Raw genomic sequence first — 27,949 nt, 5'->3', positions numbered from 1 at the left:
AATTTCGACTGCTATAGCTTGCAAGACACTGACAAATGTGTACATGTTTCATGTCATATCATTCATGACCTCTAACGTAACAGACTTCGAAAGGTACCCAATTTCATCGGTGTCAATGCTGAGTACAAATTTACGTTTTCTGGCGTATAAAAGTTTCTTTTGAATCTCGGTGGAGCTTAAATAGAAATCAAAAAACGCCGGTAGGTGCGGGTTTTTGACTGGATTTTTAGCGGTAATAAACAACAAAGGACTGCCTTTTCAATTTCTGCTCCCGCTTCCCGCTCCTCCTCCCGGGCTCCCACCCCCTATCCTCGTTCGTTTTGCTAATTTGTGGAATGAAGAAATAAATTGTCATAAGTTTAGTGACACTCACTCCGAGGCCTAACGTCTGGTTTGTACTTGATGTGTATTTGTATGTATATATTCTGAGTTGAATTCAATCTTTTTATACATTGAATGAAACACTCAGGGAATTCGCAAACTTAGTCTAATGGGCCATTGTCTAAATAAATTAACAACTATCGTAAAAACTACAAAAATTTTAACGCTTCATAACCCTTTCTCTATTCATGTAAAATCGCCTGTCTTTCACGGTTCTGAGAAAAACATATAAGTTCTTATCAGTGCAGTTCTGATTAACTCCGAGGTACATCGCTTGATTAGTGCTTGAGGTGTATTTGTATATAAAGGTATTTGTCGATACACCTTTCTCCTCTTTAAACAAGAACTCAGTGCCGGTTGATTTGTTGCACGCTGACTGTTCCTACAAAACAACAAATTTAACAGTTAAGCAAGAAAGTAAACAAACTAACAAGCAGACAAGGTTTTCCCTTATGTTAAAGTGGTTTGTTATTAACAAACAAGAGCTTATGTTTGTGAAATATATCATCAAATTGTTTTTCCAGTTTCATTTCTTTGCTGTTGTTTCTGATATTGAGCCACAACCCTTATGTCAGCAACACCATCATTATCATCATCATATAGCCGTAGTTGTTATCATCACTTTCCTCCCAACTATTATTATTTTATCATCATTATTTCCATTATTTGATTTGCTTTTGAGTAGTCAAGCAAAAAAATAATAATATGCGGTGAATCTAAACGATCAACTAGGATCGTTTTCTTTTCCATTTTGTGTTAGCGCACTAAACTCACCTCAAAAACTACGTTCGTCCCATTGATGACTTTCAACGAGTATGTGATGAGTCCGACTCTTTTTTGAATGTACTTCTTACCATTCCACTTTACCATGTCAATTACTGCAAGGGAATAGACGAATCAATAGGAGATCGAAAGGATCGACTATCTGGTAACTATTATCATCATTAGACAAGCCAATTTTTTAGTACATTTTTTTTTTTTTTTAAATACGGTACTGCTCTTTAATACTCACTAGTGTTTTGGTCCAAGTCGGTTCTGCCATTGCCGTAAACCTTACACTGCTTCTTTTACGTTTACAACTTGACACATGTCTGTATAAACTTTATCAGATTTCCTCCAACGCACTCGTTCGCTCTTTTATAATACGAAGCAATGGTCCTCTCCACTCGAGTTTTCCTTGATTGTGCTTTCTCGCATAACAGCACAATTGCAAGTGCAACCTATAGAAAGAAATTAAAGAAAGCCGGTTAGGGAGTAGATATGTATCTTTGAAAATAAACAATTCGCATTGCGTATTGGGGAGCATGTGTTTTCGTCTGCATGACTTTGACGATTGACCTTAATGATCACTTATTGTTTAACTTGAGACAAGATTCAGAGACAGTTTTTTTATTTCGCTAATTAAGACTATCCTTGAGCCTAATCTATTTGTTCATTATGGGGGTTGTTCCCTACCCTACTGTTGCCTTTACTGATTACGATGTTTTTTTTCACACTATAGCATTAATAAAGGTAATAGCTAGGTCCGAGCAGAGTCCAATGCGGTCTGTAATCATACGAGTGATTATAAATCGGAAGACTGCGAGGTGGAGTGTGATTTTTCAAGCAAGAGTATGATTACAGACCCAATTAGACGACACAAAGTCCTATTGGCAATCAATTATAACCATTACAAATTCCTTTAAAAAAATTCAGAAAATATCTCCAATAGAGAATTTGTCTAAAATAAAAAAAATCCTCCATTTTTGAAATTCCCAAGTTTTGTTGGGTAAGTGGCTGTTGCAATGGTTATTGAAATCAATTATGTGATTGGTGGATTTAGCTGAGTGGACTTAGTATGATCGGTTGCTTTAACTGTCCGATATCAGCCAACTGTTCGATTACACCTTCCGATCAAAACTCTACAGAATATTTAAGGGAAAAATGCAGCTTAAGCACCAATCACATTTGAGGAAATTGCAATGGTTATGATTAGTGGGAAACTGATCCTTTCTTTCTTTTTCTCCTTTTTTCGCTCATCAGAGATCAGTTACGCTTCGCAAAGAGTATATTATTCAGTTCATGTGACACCATCGTAAATCGCCAATTGTGTCAAAATTCAGGACCATCAAAGTCAAGACCAATAATATTTTCCCATCTATGTTATCTTTATCCCGAAGATGAAATAGTTACGATGTACTAGAGAAACCTTTTGTTTAGAGTCACTTTACTGATTGTAAACAGCGACACAAAGATAATACATCAACTTATTGACGTGACATGACTGCATTATCAACTTCATGAAATCTCTTATTTGTGCTGAGTGTGGTTTTTCATTCATGATTATCTTTGAAAAGAATATGAAGTAAAAATATAGTGAAACAAATCTTTAAATACTTGCTTGCACGATGTTAAATTATCGTGTGAGTTTACAAACCGTATCAACCAAACACCACTGAGACGAAGTTTCTAGAAAACGTGCGGTTCCTGTTGGCAATTTTGTTAAATAAAAGAATTGAAGGTTGTGCCCAGAGCCAAAAAGCTTCAATATCCGTCTGATACAATCATTTTCTGTTTAATCGATCATTAAACAACAGTAGGCAGGTGTTGCACATTTCCGTGAAAATCGATAATACTTAGCAAGCTAAACCTCTTAAGCGTGAAACGAAGAAGTAATGCATAGCATTACGAACAATCAGAACACGTGTCAGTTACCGACTTTAAATCATGATCAGAAATGGTCAAGATTTTTCTAGACAGCACACAACAAGACGCACCTCTTTAGACGTAAAAATGAAAACGAAAAGGTCTCGGATTAGGCAAACATTATTGAATGACATGAAACCTTTTGCTTGGTAATACGTAGTTCGCCATACACAGCAAATGAAGCGTTTGTTTGGATTCATGCAAAGGATTTAGATGTATTGCTGATATCAAAAGGCTTACTCTTACGATATTCTTGAATATACGTAAAAAAAAACAAATTGATATGCCTTTCCATATGAACAAAAGTGGCTTTGGACTGTGGAATTGCATTTCGAAACAAGCACGTTACTTCTATAAAACACGGTCATACCAACTGTCAAGTGGTAATTTCCTGATCTTTAAAACTGTGAAAGTGGTATCAGCTGGCCTAGTGGAGCACAGTGTAACTTTGAAAACATCAAAAACTGACTTGGTTTTGAAGCCATAGTTCGAGAATTGAAATTCAACGCACTTTTAAATGTTTGTAACGGCCTTTAAAATCAAATTGCTTTAAACACTAAGTATCCGAAAGTTAACAAACAGAGAAAGTTGCGCATTACCTGATTCATTTAATTTTTAAAATGACGAAAAAAATTATCTTAAGAACGGGTACGACTTGCCTAAACCAGATCTAGGAAGAGTGTTAAAGTAGATACCTAGTCGCTCGCTGAAATATGTATATTTTCAATCCACTCGTTGTCTTTTCCTTTTTTGTGTTTTGTCTCCTGAACTAATCGAGCCCAAAATTAAGTCTACGACGTAATCAATATTCAAAATCCCAAAGATCTGTTTTGAACTGAGAGCCAAACGTATCTTACAGAGTTCAGTAATTCTGTCTAATTTGGCCCTGTTTCTATTTCAACTCATTGTATATCCATTGCGCTTCAGTAATTTTGGTTCTTCGTCGGAAGAAGCTATGGCCGTGGGCTATTTAAAAGCTGGCTTCAAGAAATAGTTCATATCGTTGCACATGAACTGTAGTCCGTTTGCATTAAGTAAGCGTCCAGTTTACGTGCTGTTAGGGAATTATTGTACATAACTCTTCGGCTGGTTATGGCATTTTAAAACTTTTCAGATTTCTTTATTTACTTCGTTGGGTAACGAGGTTTCTATGAATCGTGGATATTTTGCATCGTTTTGTGCAAAAGCTCATTATCCCTCGCCCACGTTAATGTCGGAACACCGGAGGTCAGCAAAACGCGGAGCTCACGAACAGCGGAGCAGCTTCTAATACTGTCTAATATAGAAGAGGAATCATGTTTTCAGGTATAGTCTTATCGATATATCTTCTTAATTTTACATTTTTCGGGAAAAGTTATTGTCTCTGGTGCACACGTCACCCACCGTAGCGTGGCGAGGCACGCATCAAGCAACATAAGGGCTTCCCTGCAGGTTTGAGTTAAGCCGTGCATGTCTCAAAGAATGGATTAGCAAAACGTTTTTTTTAAATTACTATCATTTTTAATTTCCACTATCATGTTCAAAATTTTCCCCAACAATCCTGGACGATTATCCCCCCGCGAACGTTTCCTTTGGGCTCGTGGGTGTAATTGCGTAATAGGCAATAAGAGATTAACAGTTCTCATGTCGACATTAAATTAGCCTGAATATATTTGTGTCTTCACGTCGGGAAAACAAAACATTGTATTTTTATTGATCATTGTTGCATTTTAATGACAGAGATGTGAGTTACCCTTCGATATCTTTGGCTTTCCTCAATAAGACATGACGACTCTAACCCTAAAACTTAGCCTTAGCATAAGTGAAAACAAACAGGATATATTTCAAGGACAAAATTAAGTTGTTTTTAAAGCACTATTAGTTTCAAGACAATTATAGCTATGTTATTATCTTAATGAATAGATAAGGAATATATACACTGAAGAGGTTTTAATGAAAACTCCCATCAAGACATCTGACATTTCTCCACACTTAAATTGATGTTTCAATTTTCAGGAATTGCTTCCGGTTCTACTTAGGACAAATGCAATCATGTTTCGATGCTTCTCATAATTTTTCAAAGCTTTTCGTTTTTTTTTTTTTCACTGTTTTCTTAAACACGCGGAAAGTCACATTATGTTACTTTGCTTGTAGAAGAACATTAACACAAATTATGATCGAATATGGCTCATGTACAGTGTACAACAATAAGGCCGGTAATGGATTAACGCTCTTATATTCCTATTGTACTTAATTTGCTGATTACAGGCTTCAAGGGGAAAGGATGGATTACTTCTCCTTTGATCCTTTTGTACTTAATTTGTTAATAACAGGCTTCAAGGGGAAAAGGTGAGAAATTGCGTTCACGGAATTGCGAAAGTTTTTGCGCAGAGCTTAAGATTATGGTAAAGCTCACAAACATGACAATCTTTCCAAGGTGTGGTTGACAGAAGGAATTCCTTGCACATACACGTTCCTTACTCAGTTGTTTCTTCGAGGAACAACTTGAGCTACAACCTTCGCTTAGCCTCTTATCTAGATAAATGACAAATAGAACTGAATCGATTTACGAAATTAAAAGTCCATGATACCGCTGCTAAACCTAATCTCCTGTCCATGTGCCCGTCTTAGCAAGGCAAATGAAACCGTGTCGCTAATGCCAATGATTAGATTAAAGGATTTTTCTCAAAATCTCAATTACCAACGGTGTTATCTCTTAACATTCCCAGCTGTATAGAAGCTTTGGCAAGCGTTTGCTAAAGCAAGGTCAGAGTCATTGAATTCTCAAAGTGAACCAAACACGAAGAGGAAAACAAAAACAATTTTAAAACCGCATGAATCAAAAAAATAACAAGGATCTCCCTGCGCAAAAATTTTCTATAATTCCAAGGGAGACATTAAATCACAATCACTGAAACAACGCCAAAAGTCAACAGCTTAAAGTTTTTCTTTTTCTGAATGAATGAAAATGGTTTAGCATAATTTAAGTTCGGTTTTCACAGTTTCTCTTAATAGGAGCCAAATTCATGCTCAATGTTTCTTCGACCTGGCCTGCAAAATGGCATGTGAGGGCAGCTAAATAGAAAGGTAAATAATTTTTAATAAGTTTTACACTTCTCAGACTCAACAAACATTGCGGTTATTATGACAACGGATGAACAGCAGTGAACGGCTAGGAGAGATACGAGGTTTCAAACGCAGCACTATTTTTCTGCTCATAAATGTTCCTGTCGCCACACACTCTTACTGGTTTAGCTGAGGTCCCTAATATTATCCCAACAGCATCATTAGTTATGAATGCAATATTTGAAATGTAAAGTTGTTAACTTTTTCTAATGTTTAGATTTTCGTCTCATCTACAGAACTTCTTTCAATATATGAAATAAATAATTTAAAATTACACCATCTTTCAACCTTTAGGAAATGTGGAATCTCTCCTAGAAAAAACCCTCTGTCATCTCACGGCGGAGAGACATCTTTTATCTGATATCACTTCTGGTTATCTTTCTTCTTTATTAGAAGGGAGATCGAAAAAGACCAGGAAAGCGCTCAGAAATGCTTAACACTCGACCGATTTTAAAGCACATGTCAATATGTCTATGGTTGCTTAGAAGAACGAGGCATATGCATTGTTTTGAAGTCCAAAACGATGCTAATATCGTACTTATTAAAACCAAAGATGCTATTAAATAAGATAATATAGTTAAAAAATTCCGTGTGTGTGGAAAAGTTGACATAAACATGACTAAAATATCTCTGCTGGAGAGAATCAAGGAGAATAACAGAAATATCTGAGTCTGTCGGATCAGATCGGTTAAGAGCGAACAAACTTAATCTAAATATGACTAAAACCGATTTTATGCGCATCTGTTCAAGGTAGAGATTAAGTACTTTCGCAGTTTCTCCGACGATCACAATTTATGACAATCAAGTTAGCCAAGTCACCACCACAAAATTACTTGGAGTGACCATCGATAACAAACTCTATTGGAGCAGTCATGTCGATAAACTAACAAAGAAAGTCGCTTTTGGCATTGGGGCTATAAAACGAATAAGGCACCTGGTCACTTGTTTGAGCTCCTGAGATGGAAAAACCTAGCTTCCCAGCAGCAAATACAAAGAGCCATAATGGTCTATAAGTCTCTGCACGGTTTAGCTCCAGATTATTTATGTTCTAAATATGAAAGGCGAGAAACTGCGTATAACCTAAGAGACTCTGAGAATAAGCTTAATGTTCCTTTACCGCGCACAAACTATTACAAAAATAGCTTTAGCTCTAGTGGCACCACTCTTTCGAATAGACTTCTTCGTGACATAAGACAAGCAGAGTCCCTTGGGTTATTTAAGGGTTATGGAAAGCAGCTAAAGTTAGGTTTGTACTTTAAGTATAGCATTTATTGTATCTTACCCATTTAATGCATGTTTATATATTTGAATGTTTTTATGGCTGATGAATTGTCCGTGGGAAAATAAAGATTATCTATCTATCTATCTAGATGACACCCACACAACCTCTCATCGCCCACTCGAGAACGAAATAAGGGTTATTGATCATAATCCTTGTTGTCGCACGTGCAAGGCAAAGGAAACAACTTCCGTGCGATCTCACCATAACATATCGACAGGGATAGCGGCGAATGAATCCTAAAATCATGGATGCCGGCGAATCATTCATCGTGGCTGTTACGTTGCGGATAAAAAGGTTATTGATCTCAAAAATAACTGTTATCGTGGAAATTTAAGGACTGCAAATTTATTGAACAGAACATTGTTAAGAACAAGTTACGTGTCTTTTGACCTTCGTTATCAGGGCTAGAAGTAATCATTTTTAAGAGGCAATTAATTTAATCTCTTAAGTCGAATCATAATTGAATAAAAAGAGTGGGTGTTACTTTCGTTAATCTCTCGCTTATCCCAGCGTTTTGCGTTTGTTTGTTTGTTTGTTTTTTTTTATTGTTTATTCTTGTTTTTTCTTTTTGTTGCTTTGTTTTTTGTTTCGTTTTGTTTTGCTGTCTTCTTTCCATTTATTTCCACACTCCGAAGCTTCATATTGGACTAAAATTTGTAACTCTCTGAGTGAGCAGGCTTAAGACTGTAATTCAATCGGTTAGTTAGGCGTTCCGTCGTTTCTTGTGTTGGTTAAGTTTTTCAGTGCGGCGTATTTTCAAACAAAATAATTTGGCCAACTTATTCAATTGGCGGATTTCCCCAACCGACAACGAACAAGCGCTCTAAACTAAGTGCGGGGAGTGTGCGGGGAGTTGTCACGAAAAGTAGCTGAATTTGAATACGACAAAACAAAAAAACTGTTCACGTTCTTTCAGCTGCACTATCTTAGAAAACTGTGTGAACTATAGAAAAAAGTTTGCAGATGACGGAATGTAAACAGTTGAAACTTGGCAAAATTTAACTACTGAATAAAGAAGCTGTGAATATGTGAGGCGCTACTGTAAATCACTCAGGAAGTGGTTAGAGCGTGATAAAAGTTTATTAGGAAAGGCGCGATTTAGTTGTGAGTTATCCTCAAGGTTTCCCTTTTACTCTACACGTCTTGTGTGTAGAGTATGCCATCCATTCTTAACATTTTTTGGCATGAGAAGTCAATTAGGACCTTCTAAGATACGTGCCCTTCAAACGGTATAAAACGGGTGTAGAGCCTTCAAATTTTTATTGCAAAACTTAGCTTTGTTGCGAGTACTACGATCTCTAATAGATTCCTGAGGGTGGAGAACAATGGTCATCAAAAAGGTTTTTTTAGTAAGTAAATCAAGGGTTTGTTGACTTTTATTTTCATAGAGTAACAAAATTGAATCTCTAATTATAATATTATTCGTGGCGCTGAGTTGGTTTGCAATCACTGATTAACATGGAAGGGTGTAGCAGTTCGCAAACGTTATCACAGATGTAATTGTAACAATTCTCCTGGGTGAGAAAAAAAAGCATTGGTCAAGGGGGAATTAGTTATTCTTTCTCCTTTAGGTGTTTTCGGAAACAAAGTCTGCGATAATCGTCACGCAACTGGAGAAGGATAGGATGGGGTTTGATGCACCACACCAATATTGAAGCGTTGCCTCCAACTCTCGAAGCTCGCTTGCCTTTTTTTCCAAACAGCCCTCTCTGAGCTGCTTTTTAAATAAAAGTTGATTCAGATAGATTGTAATTCTTTTTAACAATTGTCTTTTAAATCACGTTGGTATAAAATAGAAAAAGACTCGCTAATTCAAAGCTTCATTTTTCGAACAAATCCACAAATCTTATTTAGTTTTGGAGGCTTTTCTTCTTTCACTGCTATAGAGTTCCAAGCAGATCATAGACGTGATTTCAGATTCAAGTCTACAAATGAACGCATGTCCCACTAACAAGATCTTTCTTAATCTTTGCTCCCACTTTAAGAAATCGGAACGTTTCGATCTCAAAAATCATATATGTTCTTTCAGCTATATTGAGTTTCGCATCACTTACATTCATTAGGTAAGATAACGATTATCTAATTGGGTAAAACCGATGACAGTTAAACATTTCCAACTCCTCCTGCGAAACTCTGCGGAGGAGCATTCTAGAATAGAATGGTGCGGTCACGTTTCAACACTCAGCTGTCAGCACGTTTTTATAAACTTCCTCATATTAACTAATAACAAGTCGATGATGTGGGAAATGACACGTAAGATGCCAAGGTGTCAGTTACCAGGTCATGGAAAGTAAATTGAAGTCACTTTTAAAAAAAGAACAGAAAAAAACATAGGCAAACAGTTTTATTTTCACCACATCTTTCAATCGAAGTTTTCTCTCAGACTGGCCGACGTTTTTGTATATCTCCTTTTTGACTTTAGGTTCTTAAACTTTGACAGAATTGGCGATGTTACAATGATACTTCATGAACTGAGTTATACACTCTTGTAATACGTTTTTTAAGCTCAATCGATATGAAATAGAAAAAGGGGGGGCAAAATCCAAGTTAAGCAATAGGTGAAAGAAAAAAGCCTCTTAGAAGTCAGTCAAGCAGAGAATAAAGTTGCTCATCGTACTGTGAGTGTACAACCTTTTGTTGTCAAATTTTCGCGTCTAATGCATTATCAAGTTCTTCTAATTGAAGCCGACTTACTCAAGAACCGTAAAAGGTACTCGAGTGGTCCTCTAACGCGGATTTTTCAATTTCTTTCTATCCAGATTGCATTTGTAATTGTGCTATCACACGAAAAAACAGGATCGAGTCACATTCCACTGGTAAGAAGCATAGGTTCGTCTTTTAAAAGAGAGACATGCGTTAGTGGAGGAAATCTGATTAAGATTTACACAAACCAATGTCAAGTTGTAAACGGAAAGAAGCAGTGTCCGGTTTACTGCAATGGCAGAGGCACTTTCGACCAACAGACAAGTGGGTATTACGTGATTACAATATACACTATCATTGAAAAAGATTTGTAGCTTAGTTCTTGTAGCTTTCATTGTTCAGGAGTTTTAAAATGGCTGTACCTTTTGACACTACTATATTACTAAGAAAACAATTAAATTTTAGGCTCCATATCATTTGAAGGTTTAAAGTCAGATATATGCATCCAAGTACTTTATAACCCGCAAAATTTTCAGAGAAGATAAAACAAATTCAGAACTTTTTTTTTTCTTGTTTGTTTCTTCGCCTTGGTCTTTTACCTTAGCTCATTGAATAATCTTCCTTAAGTCACAGATGCCAGCTTGCACAACCGTACCCATCTCTCCTCTCGCAAGGAATCTCTATATTATCATTAAAGTGCCATTTAGGAGGAGTACGTTGAGTCACTCGCCATTAAGATAATTTTTATTCATTTTATGTCAAACCAATGCAGTGGTTGTAAAATTTGGTCCAAATTATTTTTCACAAATATTTCAGTTGAGACCAAGCTGTGTTGGGACAAAAGTCGAGCTTAATATTGGGTTAATGACAGTTTTAGCAGATGCGTGAATAATATGATAATAGAGACCGATGTTTTTTCGTCTTGTCACGAGCGTGGAACAAGGAAAAAATTCTGAGTCCTCATTAGGAATCGAATCTCAGACCCTAGGATTCCGCGCTCCGATGCTCTACCACTGAGCCACAGAGACTCCACGGTGAGCGCGGTGTATCACGAAGTCAGGAGCCCATCACTTATATGTAATGGGCTCCTGACGAAGTTCATATGAAACGCATCCTGCATACTGCTAGCATCCGCAATGTCGATAGCGTGACAAGAGTGGTAGAGCATTAGAGCACGGAATCCGAAGGTCTGAGGTTCGATTCCTAATTCCTAATTGTCCCAAAAAAACCATCTTTCTCTTTTTTTTTACCGAGCTCAAAACTTACTATCTCTCTTATTCTAAATATGATAATATGTATGATGATAGAAAATTCTGTTAAAATGACGATAACATGATCGGAGTTGGTATCGATTTCGCTTTAAAAATTGCTCACCAAGTTAGTGTCAGACGCAACATTTCAGAAATGGTTATAGAGCTTTGGTGATTGAGCCTTTCTCCAAAAATTACGCCACTTTCTTTGATATTTCCCAAACACAACAATGTCAATTCTGCCATGAACGATAACTGACAGCCAAAGCTGTCCTGAGTGCTCGATCCCTCGAGGATAGCAACAAATATAGCTCAGGAAAGTTTTAAAAAGTCTCCAATATTTCTTTTTGCACTAAGAAGTATAATATATCATGTGTAAATGATGGCATTGATGACAGATTTGCAGAATACAAAGCACTAGGGATTACATATTTACATGTATTTACAAAAAATCATCTGCACGAAAAGCAATGTCGTCTTCCACAGCGACTAGCTGATTCGATGATGATAACAGTAGTGGATTGTCGAAGTCCTTCCAAATTCGTTTTTTTATTGATATGGTTATCATCTTGCAGGATTTGAGATCTCGAAGTACAAAAGTAAGAAGTGTATTCAATTTGATGACGGAAGCATCAGATATTCGTTGAAAGTCATAAATGGGACGGACGTAATTTTTGAGGTGAGTTTAGATTGCTTATACATAAGGAAAGCAGAACCTATTTAGGTTGATCGTTTAGGTCTATTACAAGTGCTCAAGTCCTTGTCTTTTCCTTATTTTCTTGCTCCTTACTCATAAGCAACTTATGGTTATGGTAATGATAAAAATTGAAAAATAATAAATACTATTATTTTGCTCTCTATGCATAAGCGGGCGGTATTCTACAAATTCTGCAATCTGATTGAGCGGTAGTACTCTCCAATCCAGCCCTCTCACGCCGGGCGCTATCCTATTGGTTGCGTGATGAGTCGACTGATAAATCCTTATTTGGCTTCGTTGTAAATTTTCATAAATATGTTTTATTTTGCTGGCTGGCCAGCATTTACAGGGAAAGATTTCAATCAAGACCTTTAACCGACAAACAACTTTTAATGGAATGATAATCTCGACGACGATTACGATGATAATAAGAAAGTTGATAACAATAGAAAAGAAAATAAACTGAAAAATTATGTGTCAATAAGCAAATGCAGAGAAGAGGACTGTAAAAAATTCAGGCTTCAACAAGACATTTGATTTTTTTTTCAGGCTTCTTTCTGCAGTTGCGTAAATTGCAGCTCACTTGCGTGGATTGCTTGATTTTCATCCGCAGGTCAAATGAAGTTATTTCATTAAAAATTACAAGTAAATGTTAAATTTTTTGTTTTGTAGGAACAGTCAGCGTGCGATACAACAACCAGCCACGACTTCTTATTCAAGGAAGAGAAAAATACCGCCGGAAGATTTACATACAAATACACCTCGAGTACCAATCAGGCGTTGTACCTCGGAGTTAGTGCCAACTGCTCTGATGAAAATCTATATTTTCTTTCCACAACTAATCAAGACAAACGGTGTTTCATGGAGAGATGGTCTTGACTGTATGTTGATTTCACAGAGTTCTGAATTTTTAAAGAGTGGCCAAATCAAGTGGATTTAGTTCTTTTGTCAATGATATTATTGAATCTTTCGATGAATCTAATTTCTTAAGTGTGCAAAGAATAAAATATTTTTATTAAAATCTAATTTGTCATTTGCATTTTATTACGCAATCTAGTCACCATTTTATTACTATTTTGAAATCCCTGAGAAACAAACAATAAACGAAGGCGCTGATCTTATTTTTCTACTAATACGACATTGTTACTACTTGAAAATTACCTGATACCCACTGTGTTTTGGTCAAAAGTGTCTCTGCTATCGCAGTAAACTTTAAACTGCTTCTTTCCGTTTACAACTCGACGCATGTTTGTGTAATTTTTTATCAGCCAGCCTCCACCTCATCAATCTTTTCTTTTTAAAAACAGAACCAATACTCGTCACCAGTAGTTTCGGTCTTGATTGAACATTCTCGGATAATTGAACATTTACAAATGCGATATAGAAAGGAAGGGATTTAGGAGCAACTGGATAACCTTTTATAATAGGTGAATAAATTAGTTGAACTCACTTTGTGTTTCTGGAGGAACTTCATGATGTGATAGATCTGTATATTTAAGAGCAAACAATTCGCACAGTCACCGTTTTATGACTGAAGCACATTTGTCGTCTGGGTTCACTTAATGTTTAACTTGTGACAGGATTCAAAGATATTTCTTTTATTAAGCTAATTAAGACCTTCCTAAAGCCTGTGCTATTTCTTCATTATGAGGTTGATGCCCTCTGGTGTCGCCCTTTCTGATTACGAAGTTTCGTGTAACATCTTAGTATTAATAGGAAAATATTCTTCCTTTTTTTCCTTTTTCTCTTTCATTAGAGATCAGTTGAGCTTCGCAGAAGTTGAAAAAAGGTATTTGATTCAGTCGTGATGTGGCATCATTGTAAAATAGCCAATTGTCTCAAAATTCAGGAACTTGAAGTCCAAACAAACAGTTTTTTCTACATAAGATTTTGGCCAGAGTGAAAAAATAACCTCTCCAAACTTCGAGTGGGAGATCTTGTGCTAATACAATTTAGTGTAACCTTGTTTTTTATTTCTTTTTTCATATTAAGTTTCCTTTTAGCAATCGTTCAGTATTTCCCTGTTATTATACTTCACTCTATCACATTAAATGTTAGTTGTTCTGCGTAACCCGTCTCACTGACCTTTTTCTTCGCTGATGTAGGCAAGTTTTATCAGAAAGTGTTAACATTAGTTGCGTTACATCAGTGTAACCTTTTGTTTAGAGTCACTTCACTGATTGTTAATGGCGACACAAGATTATGCATCAACGTATTGACGTGACATGACTTCATTATCAACTTAGTTAAATTTCTTATTTCTGTTGAGTATGGTTTTTCAATCATGGTTGTATTGAAAAGAATATGAAGCAAAAAAATAGTGAAGAAAATCTTTAAAGACTTGCTTGTACCATGTTAAATTCCATGTTAAAAATGTTGTTAAATTCTCGTTTGATTTTAAAAACCGTATCAACCAAACGCCACTAAGAAGGAGTTTTCAGACAACATGTGGTTCCTGTTGGCAATTTTGTTACATAAAAGAATTAAAAGTTAAGCCCTGTAGACGCTGTAGACTGTAGACTGTAGACGCTGTGAATTGTTTGGTCTTGACGCTATCTATTCCCCGTCGTAGAGAGACCAAAAAACGAATGAAGGGGTAAGTTTCTAAAGAAACTGTGGTGCTGCGTCGGTGGGAGAGTATAGCAGGTAATTGAGTGTTAACAACTGGTTTGAAAACGTAAATTAGCCACCGTAAAGGGTAAAAAAGCTGACGTTTCGAGCATTAGCCCTTCGTCAGAGCGATTGGATTGCGTCAGCTTTTTTACCCTTTACGGTGGCTAATTTACGTTTTCAACCCAGTTTTTAACACTCAATTACAGACCAAAAAACGGTTGCGAAAGGGACAACGCTTGCTGCCGTTCCTACAACAGAGTGAAAATCAAAATTATTCGTCAACAGTTAGTTGCCTCAGAAATAAAATTCCACGTATTTTTACAACGAAAAGCAAACTGAAACTCTGTTTTAACTGTATGAGACCCTAACCAAAGATATATTGCGATCTCGAATAGGTCAAGATACATTGAACAAGAAGAAAAGACAATATTACAAAGAAGGCTCCTTGATTGGTTGTTGCCTATCTGGACTTCGCCCTCTATGTGCGACATGTGATAAAATGCAGTTTAATAACAAGAATTAACACGCGATTGGGTTAAGTCCAAGGTAGCTAAAACCGAATTATATTCGTAGAAAAAGTCAAAACACGGGAGAATTGCGTGGAAATTTTACTATCAGTAGCATTTGGTTCCATTTGAATTTTTTTCCCAGTGGGGTTGGACGATGCGTTTAGAATACGTGATTAAATACAGGTTGTTTACAAGGAAATGATACACAAAGTTCTTCCAATTTGTTATCATTGCTAAAATATGTTAAAAGTTAATGGCGCACTCTGGAGAGCAAAACTGAAGGAGTAATTTGACACCCGATCAGGTCTAGACCTTTTTTCCTTGCTCTGGACACTTCCGGCATACTTTACGGCAGACCAGATTCTAAATGATTCATTCCTTTGTTAAATATTTTCTTCAACAATTAGTTTTTACATTACATCAGGTAATATAAAAACTACTCTTTGAATACCACAACAAGACAAACAGATAAAGAAAAAAAAAGACAACTGACCGCTTGAATTACAAACTGACTGACTGATCAAGTGAACATGCTGCCTTGATGCTAATAGTACTAGTACTAAACAAAGTCATAGATAATAGAGAGAGCGAAAAGCAACAACCGTGGAATACGTGAGAGACTAGTTAGAATTAAAGACGCCCCTTTCATCTATTTCAGTTATGATCGGATTTTAAGGATTGCCACTCATAATTGCTTGGTAGCTTGGGAGGCAATTCGAAAAATATGTAAAACGTACTTAAAAAGTACTTTTACTGATAATTATTGAAAACTTTAATGTCTACGGTCACCTCACAAATGTGAGTTTCAATACAAGTCGTCAACTAAGCAACACCTCCGGAATTACAGTGGCAAGTGAAAAAACTGACTCGCTTATCAAACCGTAACAAATTAAAACACAATTTAACTGTCAATCCACGATGGTATATGACGTCTATGATATTTCACATGGGATAGATTGACTTTTTTCGCCAGTGAAAAAAAGCTTAACGAACTTAGTGCATTAAGTAAGTGAGATTTTTTTGCGAGTTTGTCAATTCTAGCTGGGACCATGACTGTAACAATATTTTTGTCGCCGATCTGCGTAAATCAGAAATTCTACGACCAGGCAGCTTGACCTAATGGTCCAGGTATTTAGTTGAACCCCGTCGTTTGTCAGTAAACATGGCTTTGGCTTATCAAGACGATTTTTCACGGAATGGAGTCGGTTTTTAATACGGAAAATGTCTTCACGCACGTCCTAGAAATAAGAGGACAAAACTTAAGGCAGATTTGGTGATAACGCATAAAAGCTGCAAAATAACCAAATATTACCAACGACAAAAAGGAAAGAATGAGCCAAAGAGAGATTAGCTGTGAAGAAGCAAGCATACATCCGAAATCCCTGACAATCTAATCATTAATGTTCAAATATTTTGAAGCTACTGTCAAAGAAAAAGTCAACATTCAAATTCCCAAAGATTTGTTTTGAAGAGCCAAACGCGTCTTTTAAAGTTCAGTACTTCTATCTAATTTGGCCCTACTTCCATTTTAACTCATTGTATATCCATTGTGCTTCAGCGATTTTCGTTCTTAGTAGGAAGAAGCGATGACTGTAAGCTATATAAGAGCTGACTTCAACAAATAATTCATATCGTTACACATGAATTGATGGCCCGTTTGCATTCAGTGAGCGTCCAGTTTAAGTGCTGTTTTAGAGAATTATTGTCTTCGGCTGGTTATCGCTTTTTAAAACTATTCGGATTTCTCTCTTTACATTGTTGGGTAACGAGGTTTCTGAGGTTTTTTATCTTTTTTGACCAAAAATTTCACTATCGTGGTTATTTTGCATCGTTACGATATATACTTTAGTGCAAAAGCTCATTATCCCTCGCCCACGTTGATCTCGGAACACCGGAGGCCGGCAAAACGCAAAGCTCACGAATAGTAGAGTAGCTTCTAATACTGACTACTATGAACGTGGAATCATGTTTTCAAGTATAGTCTTATTAATATATCTTTTTAATTTTACATTTGTCTGGAAAATTTATTGTCTCTGGTACACACGTCACTTACCGCAGCGCGGCGAGGCGCACATCAAACAACATAAGGGCTTCCGTGAAGGTTTGAGTTAAGTCGTGCATGTCCCTCAGAATGGATTAGCAAGGCGTTTATTTTCATCATTTTTAATTTCCACAATCATGTTTAACATTTTCCAAACAATCCTGGACGATTAACCTCCCGCTAACGTTTCCTTTCGGCTCATGAGTGTAACTGCGTGATAGACAATAAGAAATTAACAGTTTTCATGTCGGCATCAAATTAGCCTGAATATATTTGTGTTTTCACTTCTGAAAAACAAAAGAAATCGTATTTCTATTGATAATTGTTGTATTTTAATGACAAAGATGTGAGTTACCCTCTGACATCTTTGGTTTTCCTTAATAACACATGACGACTTTAGCCCTAAAACTAACCCTTACCCTTATTGAAAACAAACAGGAAACATTTCAAAGACAAAATTAAGTTGTTTTTAAAGCATTATTAGTTTCAAGATTGTGTTTACTTTTAAATTAACAATTATAGCAATTTTATTATCTTAATGAATAGATAAGGAAAACATACACCAAAAAGATTGTAATCGAGACATCTGACTTTTCGCCACACTTAAATTAATGTTTCGATTTTCAGGAATCGCTTCCGATTCTACTTGAGAAAGATTGCAATCATGTTTCGATGCTTCTCATAATCGTTCAAAGCTTTCTGATTTTTCTTTTTTACTGTTTTCTTAAACACTCGTCACATTTGTATAACTTTGCTTGTGGAAGAACATTAACACAAATTATGATCGAATATGGTTCATGCAAAGTGTCTCAAGAGTAATCATCTCTCAATCGCATCAACAGTGGCATAGGGTAAAACATGGACTGGACCATTTTTTGGACTATTTTTTGGACCATTTTTTGGACTATTTTATAGGGGGGAAGCATACCATTAGTACTCAGGGATGGGTGGGATGTAGTCTACTAGTACTGAGGGAGGGGTGAGAGGCAGAGTGTTATTACTCAGGGAGGGGTGAGAGAAGGACTATTGCTAGGCAGTGAGGGGTGAGAGGTGGATGTAAGAGTAAACACTACTTGTTAATGGAGCTTTTACTCGATCCTACAAATTATCTTCATCGGTTTTTCGACTGACTTTTTGAATGTTCTTCATTTTTGTCGTCTTGCGAAAGCGAAACTGCCACGTGAACACTGGACTTTGATTTCTACTGAAAATATCGCGTTTAAGATCCTCTACTGTTGAGTTATGCCTGTGCCTTTTGAGTCGGCATGTGTACCATCAGTTGCTTCACGGTTCCCTTCGTGTATACAGTATGTAATTACTAAATTTATTGATCTTCCTTTTGTCATTCATCTTATCAGACGAGATCATGAAATTTCCGGTGCTTAGCCCTTAATTTAGTAGCATATAGAATTCACCAGCGCTCTTGCAATTTTAACGTCTATACCTTTACTATATAAAATAATCAGCAAACGATTTCGAAGAGGAATTCATCTTCTCGTATCGAGCAAAAGCACTGCTTTACTTGTAATATGGGAAAGATGGGAAAGCGCAAATATCGATTTTATCTGTTTCACAAACAAAGGAGTTAATCACCCACACCGGAAATAGCGACCAGGCATTCCTCGCGACTCCCGTACGTTTGCTTTCCAATTTGCCCGGGCCGCTGCCAATCACTTCTTGTGTAAAAACCTACGTAACCCGCTAAGTGGAAGTACAGTGACTACTGTTGCTTACCGATGTTTTCCGTCGGCAAAAGGTAGAAGTCAGTAAATGTGACCGATTCTGCCCGGAAAATTTTATTGTCTGCAGCTTGGATATGTCAGGAGAGTTTCATTGACAGCTGGATTAACTGCACCCCGTGTTGTGAAACCATAATTATAAAGACATCGCGCTTTCCTTTGTTGTTTTTGTCACATACTAAAGGGAAACGTGAGGTAACTGAAAGATGATTCATGCTAACCCGTCGGTATCACTTTGCACTGGCACAAGTCGACCTAAAAGGCACAACGCATATCTTATATCTTAGTGGAGGATAGAAAACAGGAATGGAATTGATGATATTTTCAATGACAATTATAGTCCAGTGTTTAAGTGCCAGTTTCGCATTCGCATGACAAAAGATTAAAGAAACGTTACGGCCCAGCGCAAAATTTTGACATACAAATAATCAGTCGAAAAGCCGCTCAAAATAATTTGTGATTCAATGAACAATCCATAAGTCAGTAGCAGTTACCAGTATATCAACTTCCCACCCCTCCCTGCGCAGTAGTACTTCTTTCTCCACTAGTAGTAACAGTCTGCCTACCATCCCTCCCTGAGAACTGAGAGACTGCATCCCACCCATCCCTAAGAAATAATGTTTTGCCTCCCCCCCCCATAAAAAATATAGTCCATATTTTACCCTACGCCCATAGGCAGAGGGTAAAATATGGACTGGACCATATTTTGGACCATTTTTTTACCTTTTCTTTTGGACCATTTTTTTTTTGGGAGGAGGGGGGGAGGCTGACCATTAGCACTTAGGGGTCGGTGGGATGCAGTCTATCAGCATTCAGGGAGGGATGGTAGGAAGACTGTTGTTACTGAGGGAGGGGTGGAGGACGAACTATCAGTACGCAGAGAGGGGTGGGAGGTTTATGTATGAGTAACTACTACTAATTATGGAGTGTTCATTGAATCATACAAATTGTTTTGAGCGGTTTTTCGACCGATTATTACTATGTCAAAATTTTTGTGCTGGGTCTTAGCGTTTATTTCATTCTTGTCATGCGAATGCGAAACTGGCACTTAAACACTGGACTATAATTGTTATTGAAAATATCGCCATCTTCCACTGTTAAGTCATGCGTGTGCCTGTTTGGTCGACTTGTGCCAGTGCTAAGTGATACTCGTGAATTATCTTTCAGTTGCCTCACGTTTCCCTTTTTGTATGTGACTATGGGCCTATGACAAAATTGTTAATATAGACAAATTTTCTGTCATTACCAACACTTTACAGGTGCGGATGGTTTGTCGTGATTCGACAATTTTTTGAGGCGGACAAATTTTTCAAGCGCACCGCCGACAAAATTCGTCCCGGCAAAAGCTTGGGAAAATCTACTAAATAAACAAAACCGTGATAAACTTGTCTATCATATGTCGTAAACACTACCATTAGTGAATTTGACAACTTTTTGACAGCTTCAACATTTTTAGTGCGAATGCAACAGAGGAAACAAAAATTTGTCATGACAAAATTTGTCCTTTGATTTTGATGGGACATTTCTAAATTTGTCTGCTAGTGCGGATATATAGACCCAAAAAAAAGCGAAGCAAAAGCACAATGTCTTTATAAATGGTTTCACAACATGAGGTGTAATCCAGCTGTCAATGAAACTCTCCTGACATATCCAAGCTACAGACAATAAAATTTCCCAATAGAACAGTACTTCTACGTTTTGCCGACGGAAAATATCGGTAAGCAACAGTAGTCACTGTACTTTCACTTAGCGGGTTACGTAGGTTTTTACACAAGAAGTGATTGGCAGCGGCCCGGGCAAATTGGAAAGCAAACGTACGGGAGTCGCGAGGAATGCCTGGTCGCTATTTCCGGTGTGGGTGATTAACTCCTTTGTTTGTGAAACAGATAAAATCGATATTTGCGCTTTCCCATCTTTCCCATATTACAAGTAAAGCAGTGCTTTTGCTCGATACGAGAAGATGAATTCCTCTTCGAAATCGTTTGCTGATTATTTTATATAGTAAAGGTATAGACGTTAAAATTGCAAGAGCGCTGGTGAATTCTATATGCTACTAAATTAAGGGCTAAGCACCGGAAATTTCATGATCTCGTCTGATAAGATGAATGACAAAAGGAAGATCAATAAATTTAGTAATTACATACTGTATACACGAAGGGAACCGTGAAGCAACTGATGGTACACATGCCGACTCAAAAGGCACAGGCATAACTCAACAGTAGAGGATCTTAAACGCGATATTTTCAGTAGAAATCAAAGTCCAGTGTTCACGTGGCAGTTTCGCTTTCGCAAGACGACAAAAATGAAGAACATTCAAAAAGTCAGTCGAAAAACCGATGAAGATAATTTGTAGGATCGAGTAAAAGCTCCATTAACAAGTAGTGTTTACTCTTACATCCACCTCTCACCCCTCACTGCCTAGCAATAGTCCTTCTCTCACCCCTCCCTGAGTAATAACACTCTGCCTCCCACCCCTCCCTCAGTACTAGTAGACTACATCCCACCCATCCCTGAGTACTAATGGTATGCTTCCCCCCTATAAAATAGTCCAAAAAATGGTCCAAAAAATAGTCCAAAAAATGGTCCAAAAAATGGTCCAAAAAATAGTCCAAAAAATGGTCCAAAAAATGGTCCAGTCCATGTTTTACCCTATGCCCATCAACAGTAGGCCGGTAGTGGATTATCGCCCCCTTTGTTCCTATTGTAATTAATTTGTTAATAACAGGATTCAAGGAGAAAAGCTGAGAAATTACGTTCACGAAGTTGCGAAAGTTTTTTCGCAGAGCGAAAGATTATGTTAAAGCTGACAATCTTTACAAGGTGTGGTTGACTGAAGGAATTCCTTGCACATACACGTACATTACACAGTTGTTTCTTCGAGTAACTTAAGCTACAACCTTCGCTTAACCTCTTATCTAGATACAAGACAGATAGTACTTAAGCTATTTACGAAATTAAAAGTCCTTATACCCCTGCTAAACCTAATCTCCTGTCTACGTGCCCGGCTTGACAAGGCAAATGAAACCATGCCGCTAGTGTCGATGATTTAAGGATTTTTCTCAAAATCTCAATATCTCTCCAACAGTCCAGCTGTATCGAAGATTTGGTAAGCGTTTGCTAAAGCAAGGTCAAGGTCATTGAATTCTCAAAGTCTACGAAATATAGAGAGGAAAAAAAAAAACAATTTTAAACTGAATGAATCAACCAAATAACAAGGATCTCCCTGCGCAAAATTTTTTCTAGAATTCCAAGGGAGACATTATATGACAATCACAAAAACAACGCCAAAAGTCAACGACTTGAAACTTTTTTTTTCTTCTGAATGAAAATGGTTTAGCATGATTTAAGTTCGGTTTTCACAGTTTCTCTTAATAGGAGCCAAATTCATGCTCAATGTTTCTTGGACCTGTCCTGCAAAATGGCATGTGAGGGCAGCTGAATAGAAAGGAAAATAATTTTTAATAAGTTTTACACTTCTCAGAATGATGAACAGCAGTGGACGGCTAGGAGAGGTACGAGGTTTCAAACACATTACTATTTTTCTGCTCATAAATGTTCCTGTCGCCACACACTCGTTGTCTTCGCTTACCGGTTTTATCTGATATCACTTCTAGGGATTATCCTTATTCTTAATTAGAAGGGAGATCGAAAAAGACCAAGAAAGTGCTCAGAAAGTTAGCCAAGTCACCACCGCAAAATTGCTTGGAGTGACCATCGATAAAAAACTCTATTGGAGCAGTCACGTCGATAAACTAACAAAGAAAGTCGCTTTTAGCATTGGGGCTATAAAACGAATAAGGCACCTGGTCACTTGTGTGAGCTCTTGAGATGGAAAACCTAGCTTCCCAGCAGCAAATACAAAGAGCCATTAATGGTCTATAAGTCTCTGCACGGTTTAGCTAATGAATGCATGTCATACTAACAAGATCTTTGTTAATCTTTGCTCCCACTTTAAATCGAAACGTTTCGATCTCAAAAATCAAGAATGTTCTTTCAGCTATATTGAGTTTCGCTTCACTTATATTCATGAGGCAAGACACTGATTACTTAATTGGGTAAAACCGATGACAGTTAAACATTTCCAAGTCTTCCTGGGAAACTCTGCAGAAGAGCATTCTACAATAGAATGATGCAGTCACGTTTCAACACTCAGTTGTCAGCACGTTTTTATAATCTTCCTCATATTAATTAATACCAAGTCGATGATGTGGGAAATGACACGTATAAGACACTGATTACTTAATTGGGTAAAACCGATGACAGTTAAACATTTCCAAGTCTTCCTGGGAAACTCTGCAGAAGAGCATTCTACAATAGAATGATGCAGTCACGTTTCAACACTCAGTTGTCAGCACGTTTTTATAATCTTCCTCATATTAATTAATACCAAGTCGATGATGTGGGAAATGACACGTATAAGACACTGATTACTTAATTGGGTAAAACCGATGACAGTTAAACATTTCCAAGTCTTCCTGGGAAACTCTGCAGAAGAGCATTCTACAATAGAATGATGCAGTCACGTTTCAACACTCAGTTGTCAGCACGTTTTTATAATCTTCCTAATATTAATTAATACCAAGTCGATGATGTGGGAAATGACACGTATAAGACACTGATTACTTAATTGGGTAAAACCGATGACAGTTAAACATTTCCAAGTCTTCCTGGGAAACTCTGCGGAAGAGCATTCTACAATAGAATGGTGCGGTCACGTTTCAACACTCTGTTGTCAGCACGTTTTTATAATCTTCCTCATATTAATTAATAAAAAGTCGATGATGTGGGAAATGACACGTATAAGATGCCAAGGTGTCATTTAACAGGTCATGGAAAGTAAATTGAAGTCACTTTTAAAAAAAAGAACAGAAAAAAACATACACAAACAGTTTTATTTTCACCACATCTTTCAATCGAAGTTTGCACAGACTGGCCGACGTTTTTGTGTGTCTCTTTTTTAGACTTTAGGTTCCTAAACTTTGACAGAATTGACGATGTTACCATGATACTTCATGAACTGAATTATACACTCTTGTAATACGTTTTTTAAGGTCAATCGGTATAAAATAGAAAAAGGGGGGCAAAATCCAAGTTAAGCAAAAGGTGAAAGAAAAAAACCTCTTAGAAGTCAGTCAAGCAGAGAATAAAGTTGCTCATCGTACTGTGACTGTACAACCTTTTGTTGTCAAATTTACGCATCTAATGCATCTCAAGTTCCTCTAATTGAAGCCGACTTACTCAAGAACCGTAAAGGTACTCGAGCGGTTCTCTAACCCGAATTTGCAATTTCTTTCTATCCAGATTGCATTTGTAATTGTGCTGTCGCACGAAAAAACAGGATCGAGTCACATTCCACTGGTAAGAAGCATAGGTTCGTCTTTTAAAAGAGAGACATGCTTTGGTGAAGGAAATCTGATAAAGATTTACACAAACCAATGTCAAGTTGTTAACGGAAAGAAGCAGTGTCCGGTTTACTGCAATGGCAGAGGCACTTTCGACCAACAGACAAGTGGGTATTACATGATTACAATATACACTATCATTGAAAAAGATTTGTAGCTTAGTTCTTGTAGCTTTCATTGTTCAGGAGTTTTAAAATGGCTGTACCTTTTGACGCTGGGATATTGCTTCGAAAAAAAAAGGGCTTACTAGGACAATTAAATTTTAGGCTCCATATCATCCAAAAAAAAATCGAAAAATCCAGGACGCACAGGGAAGCATAGTCGCTCATTTGAAAAAGACTAATATCCACATTAAGTGAAGAACTGATTGTAACACATTTGGTTTCATCATTGTGGCTGATTTTTTTGCATTAAAACTCAATTGGCGATAATAATCATTCCTTACTTAAATCGTTTCACTGTAGGAGCGTTTTATCCGCAACTGGAGGTATTTGAAGGTTTAAAGTCAGATATATGCATCCGAGTACTTTATAACCCTCCAAATTTTCAGTTTTTTTTCGCCTTGGCCTTTTACCTTAGCTCATGGAATAATCTTAAAACTTACCATCTCTCATATTATAAATATGATAAATAGAAAATAATACATGGGCGCGCGTAGATATGGAATTGCTTTTCGAGTGTTTAACTCGATAGCTCATGAGAAAGCGCAGCGAACGAGTCAGATGTCGAGTTGAACACGAGAAGAAAAAATTCCATATCTACAAGCAAACATGATTATTTTGTTTATCACATAAACACAATAGCCCTTTACTGAGAAGAAAAGCCGACTTCATAAATGAATGCAAATAAATGAATCGACAATCCCCGAATAACAATCGTAGAGTGCGTTGGCGCTAACTCTCAAGAGGAAAAAATGCGTTGAATCATTATTACAAAAAATACAATGGTCGTAATTTTTTCAATTTACAAAATTCTCATATATTGAATTTTTCCTTACCGACAGAAGAAGTTTTTCAGGTAAACGGCCAAAATCAGCCGGTGGCAAATCTTCCATTTGTTGATTTTCATTCTCAGCCGAGAGAAATGCTAACACCAAAGCCACTGAATAAGTAACTTTCGGTTGTTCTTTTACTATATTGGTTTTCATCCCCTTTTAAGAAGGTTTTAACCTCACGGTCAGTCAGCGATACTGATTTTTTAGTGTTTTAGCCGCCATAATTCGAGAAAGCTCCGACAAACAACTTGTATTGAGAATCGTGAAGGCTTTGCAGTTCATTCATCAACCTGACCGAGTGGCGAGTGACCTGTCAGCAGCTGATTGGCCGTGTCAACACACGTGAAAATATACAATATTTTTTCACGTGTGTTGTTACGGCTTTTCTCAGAACCGGAATTCCCTGTATAACACCGCAGTTTATGTGATAATATGTATGATAATATAAAATTCTGTTAAAATGACGATAATATGATCGGAGTTGGCATCGACTTCGCTTGAAACATTGTCCACCAAGTTAGTGTGAGACGCAACATTTCAGAAACGCTTATAGAGCTTTGGTGATTGAGTCTTTCTCCAAAAATCACCCCATTTTCTTTAATATTTCCTAAACACATCATTGTCAATTCTGACATGAACGATAACTGACGGCCAAAGCTGTTCTGAGTGTTCCTCGAGGATAGCAAGAAATATAGCTCAGGAAAATTTTAACAAATCTGCAATATTTCTATTTGCACAAAGAAGTATAATATATCACGTGTAAATGACAACATTGATGACAGATTTGCTGAATACAAAGCCCTAGCGACTATATATTTACAAAAAATTCATCTGCACGAAAAGCAGTGTCGTCTTCCACGGCTGATTCGATAATGATAACAGTAGTGGATTGTCGAAGTCCTTCCAAATTCGTTTTTTTATTGATATGATTATTCTGTTGCAGGATTTGAGATCGTGAAGTACAATAGTAAGAAGTGTATTCAATTTGATGACGGAAGCACCAGATATTCGTTGAAAGTCATAAGTAAGACGGACGTAATTTTTGAGGTGAGTTCAGATTGCTAATACAAAAGAGAAAGCAAAACCTACTTAAGTTGGTCGTTTAGGTCTATTACAAGTGCTCAAGTCCTTGTTTTTTCCTTCTTTTCTTGCTTGTCTACTCATGAGCAAATCAATTTATGGTTATGACGATGATAAAAATTGTAAAATAATAATTCTTGAATTCCCCGCACCCAAAAAACTGACAACCAGAAATGCGGTGCGGGATAAGCAGACAATTCTTAGCCCATTTATTGAACTAACCAACTACTCACAAGACAAAAACAACTGTTTACACTGTTTAGACACCAAAAAATTAAACAAACTCTACACGTTCGATGCGGCCAAAGTAAATTGAATAAACAAAACCACTTATAATGACTGTCAATCATCAGGAAAGCACAACTAAAAATCGTTACGAGGAAATGGACTACAGGATTCCACCCAAACAATAAAGAAGAACAAAATTTAACTGTCCGCTTGTAAAAATCCACAATGAAACTTGTTTACTGTTCAGCGAATATATACTTGCTAGTTTACATATCACACTTCTTTCCCATAATCTCACGCCGGCACTTAAAACACACTGCCGACAAATGCACTCGTGCTTGGGAATTCAAGAAACCATTTATCTTTTGTTTCATTACGCTTCGCTACATTCAGGCAAAGATAAATGAACAAATATATTTTTTTTTTTTCGATGCGTGGGCGAGCGGTATTCTACAAATCCTGCCATCTGATTGAGCGGGTAGTACTCTCCGATCCAGCCCTCTCACAGCGGGCGCTATCCTATGGGTTGCGTGATATGTCGACTAATATATCTTTATTTGGCTTCGTTGTAAATTTTCATAAATATGTTTTATTTTGCCGGCTGAGCAGCATTTAGTGGCAAAGATTTCGGTCACGACCTTTAGCCAATAAACAACTTTTAATCAAATGATAATCACAACGACGGTTACGATGATAATAAGAAAGTTGATAACAATGGCAAAGAAAATAAACTGAGAAATTATGTGTCATTAAGCAAATGCAGAAAAGAGGCCTGCAAAAAATTCAGGCTTCGACAAGACGTTTGATTTTTTTTCAGGCTTTTTTCTGCAATTACATATTGCAGCTCACTTGCGAGGATCACAGCTTTACTTGATTTTTATCCGCAGGTCAAATGAAGTTTATTTCATTAGAAATTACATGTAAGTGTTAAATTTGTTGTTTTGTAGGAACAGTCAGCGTGCGACACAACAACCAGCCACGACTTCCTATTCAAAGAGGGAAAAGATACCGCCGGAAAATTTACATACAAATACACCTCGAGTACCAATCAGGCGTTGTACCTCGGAGTTAGTGCCAACTTCTCTGATGAAAATATATTTATTATTTCCACAACTAATCAAGACATACGGTGTTTCATGGAGAGATGGTCTTGACTGTATGTTGATTTTACAAAGTTCTGAATTTTTAAAGACATTGGCCAAATCAAGTGAATTTGGTTCTTTTGTCAATTATATTATTGAATCTTTCGATGAATCTAATTTCTTAAGTGTGCAAAGAATAAAAGATATTTATTAAAATC

At 37.0% G+C, this 27,949-nt stretch overlaps 3 protein-coding genes across 3 annotated transcripts; 2 read left to right on the top strand and 1 right to left on the bottom strand.

Moving 5' to 3' along the window:
• Positions 1 to 389: 389 nt before the first annotated feature.
• On the bottom strand, positions 390 to 25,714 carry LOC149044129 (uncharacterized). Its single transcript, XM_089208717.1, has 5 exons — positions 25,345 to 25,714; positions 17,219 to 17,416; positions 1,394 to 1,601; positions 1,156 to 1,259; positions 390 to 763 (listed from the first exon to the last, which is right to left on the bottom strand). Exons 4-5 carry the CDS (start codon positions 1,249 to 1,251, stop codon positions 542 to 544), a joined length of 318 nt encoding a protein of 105 aa, XP_089064843.1. The 5' UTR covers positions 1,252 to 1,259; positions 1,394 to 1,601; positions 17,219 to 17,416; positions 25,345 to 25,714; the 3' UTR covers positions 390 to 541.
• Positions 8,779 to 12,922, top strand: LOC113666495 (uncharacterized). Its single transcript, XM_089209300.1, has 4 exons — positions 8,779 to 8,802; positions 10,213 to 10,420; positions 11,922 to 12,025; positions 12,716 to 12,922. The coding sequence occupies exons 1-4, from the start codon at positions 8,779 to 8,781 to the stop codon at positions 12,920 to 12,922; spliced, it is 543 nt and encodes a 180-aa protein (XP_089065426.1).
• Positions 22,428 to 27,949, top strand: LOC149044128 (uncharacterized). The gene is made up of 5 exons (XM_089210843.1): positions 22,428 to 22,457; positions 24,016 to 24,108; positions 24,247 to 24,454; positions 26,285 to 26,388; positions 27,597 to 27,949. Exons 1-5 carry the CDS (start codon positions 22,428 to 22,430, stop codon positions 27,801 to 27,803), a joined length of 642 nt encoding a protein of 213 aa, XP_089066969.1. The 3' UTR covers positions 27,804 to 27,949.

The sequence above is a fragment of the Pocillopora damicornis genome, chromosome 6, assembly GCF_964200805.1.
Source record: "Pocillopora damicornis chromosome 6, jaPocDami1.2, whole genome shotgun sequence".
In the NCBI taxonomy this organism is placed as follows: Eukaryota; Metazoa; Cnidaria; class Anthozoa; order Scleractinia; family Pocilloporidae; genus Pocillopora; species Pocillopora damicornis.
This window is presented reverse-complemented; position numbering and strand designations above follow the sequence as displayed.

Bases quoted from the DNA above. Each gene is read 5' to 3' on its own strand.
- LOC113666495 (XM_089209300.1), top strand. From the start codon at position 8,779: ATGGTCATCAAAAAGGTTTTTTTA. The intron at 8,803-10,212 runs GTAAGTAAATCA...CTTTCTATCCAG, and splicing joins TCATCAAAAAGGTTTTTTTA to ATTGCATTTGTAATTGTGCT. The intron at 12,026-12,715 runs GTGAGTTTAGAT...TTTGTTTTGTAG, and splicing joins GGACGGACGTAATTTTTGAG to GAACAGTCAGCGTGCGATAC.
- LOC149044129 (XM_089208717.1), bottom strand. From the start codon at position 1,251: ATGGTAAAGTGGAATGGTAAGAAGTACATTCAAAAAAGAGTCGGACTC. The intron at 764-1,155 runs GTGAGTTTAGTG...GTTGTTTTGTAG, and splicing joins GGACGAACGTAGTTTTTGAG to GAACAGTCAGCGTGCAACAA.
- LOC149044128 (XM_089210843.1), top strand. From the start codon at position 22,428: ATGATGAACAGCAGTGGACGGCTAGGAGAG. The intron at 24,109-24,246 runs GTGACTGTACAA...CTTTCTATCCAG, and splicing joins ATAAAGTTGCTCATCGTACT to ATTGCATTTGTAATTGTGCT. The intron at 26,389-27,596 runs GTGAGTTCAGAT...GTTGTTTTGTAG, and splicing joins AGACGGACGTAATTTTTGAG to GAACAGTCAGCGTGCGACAC.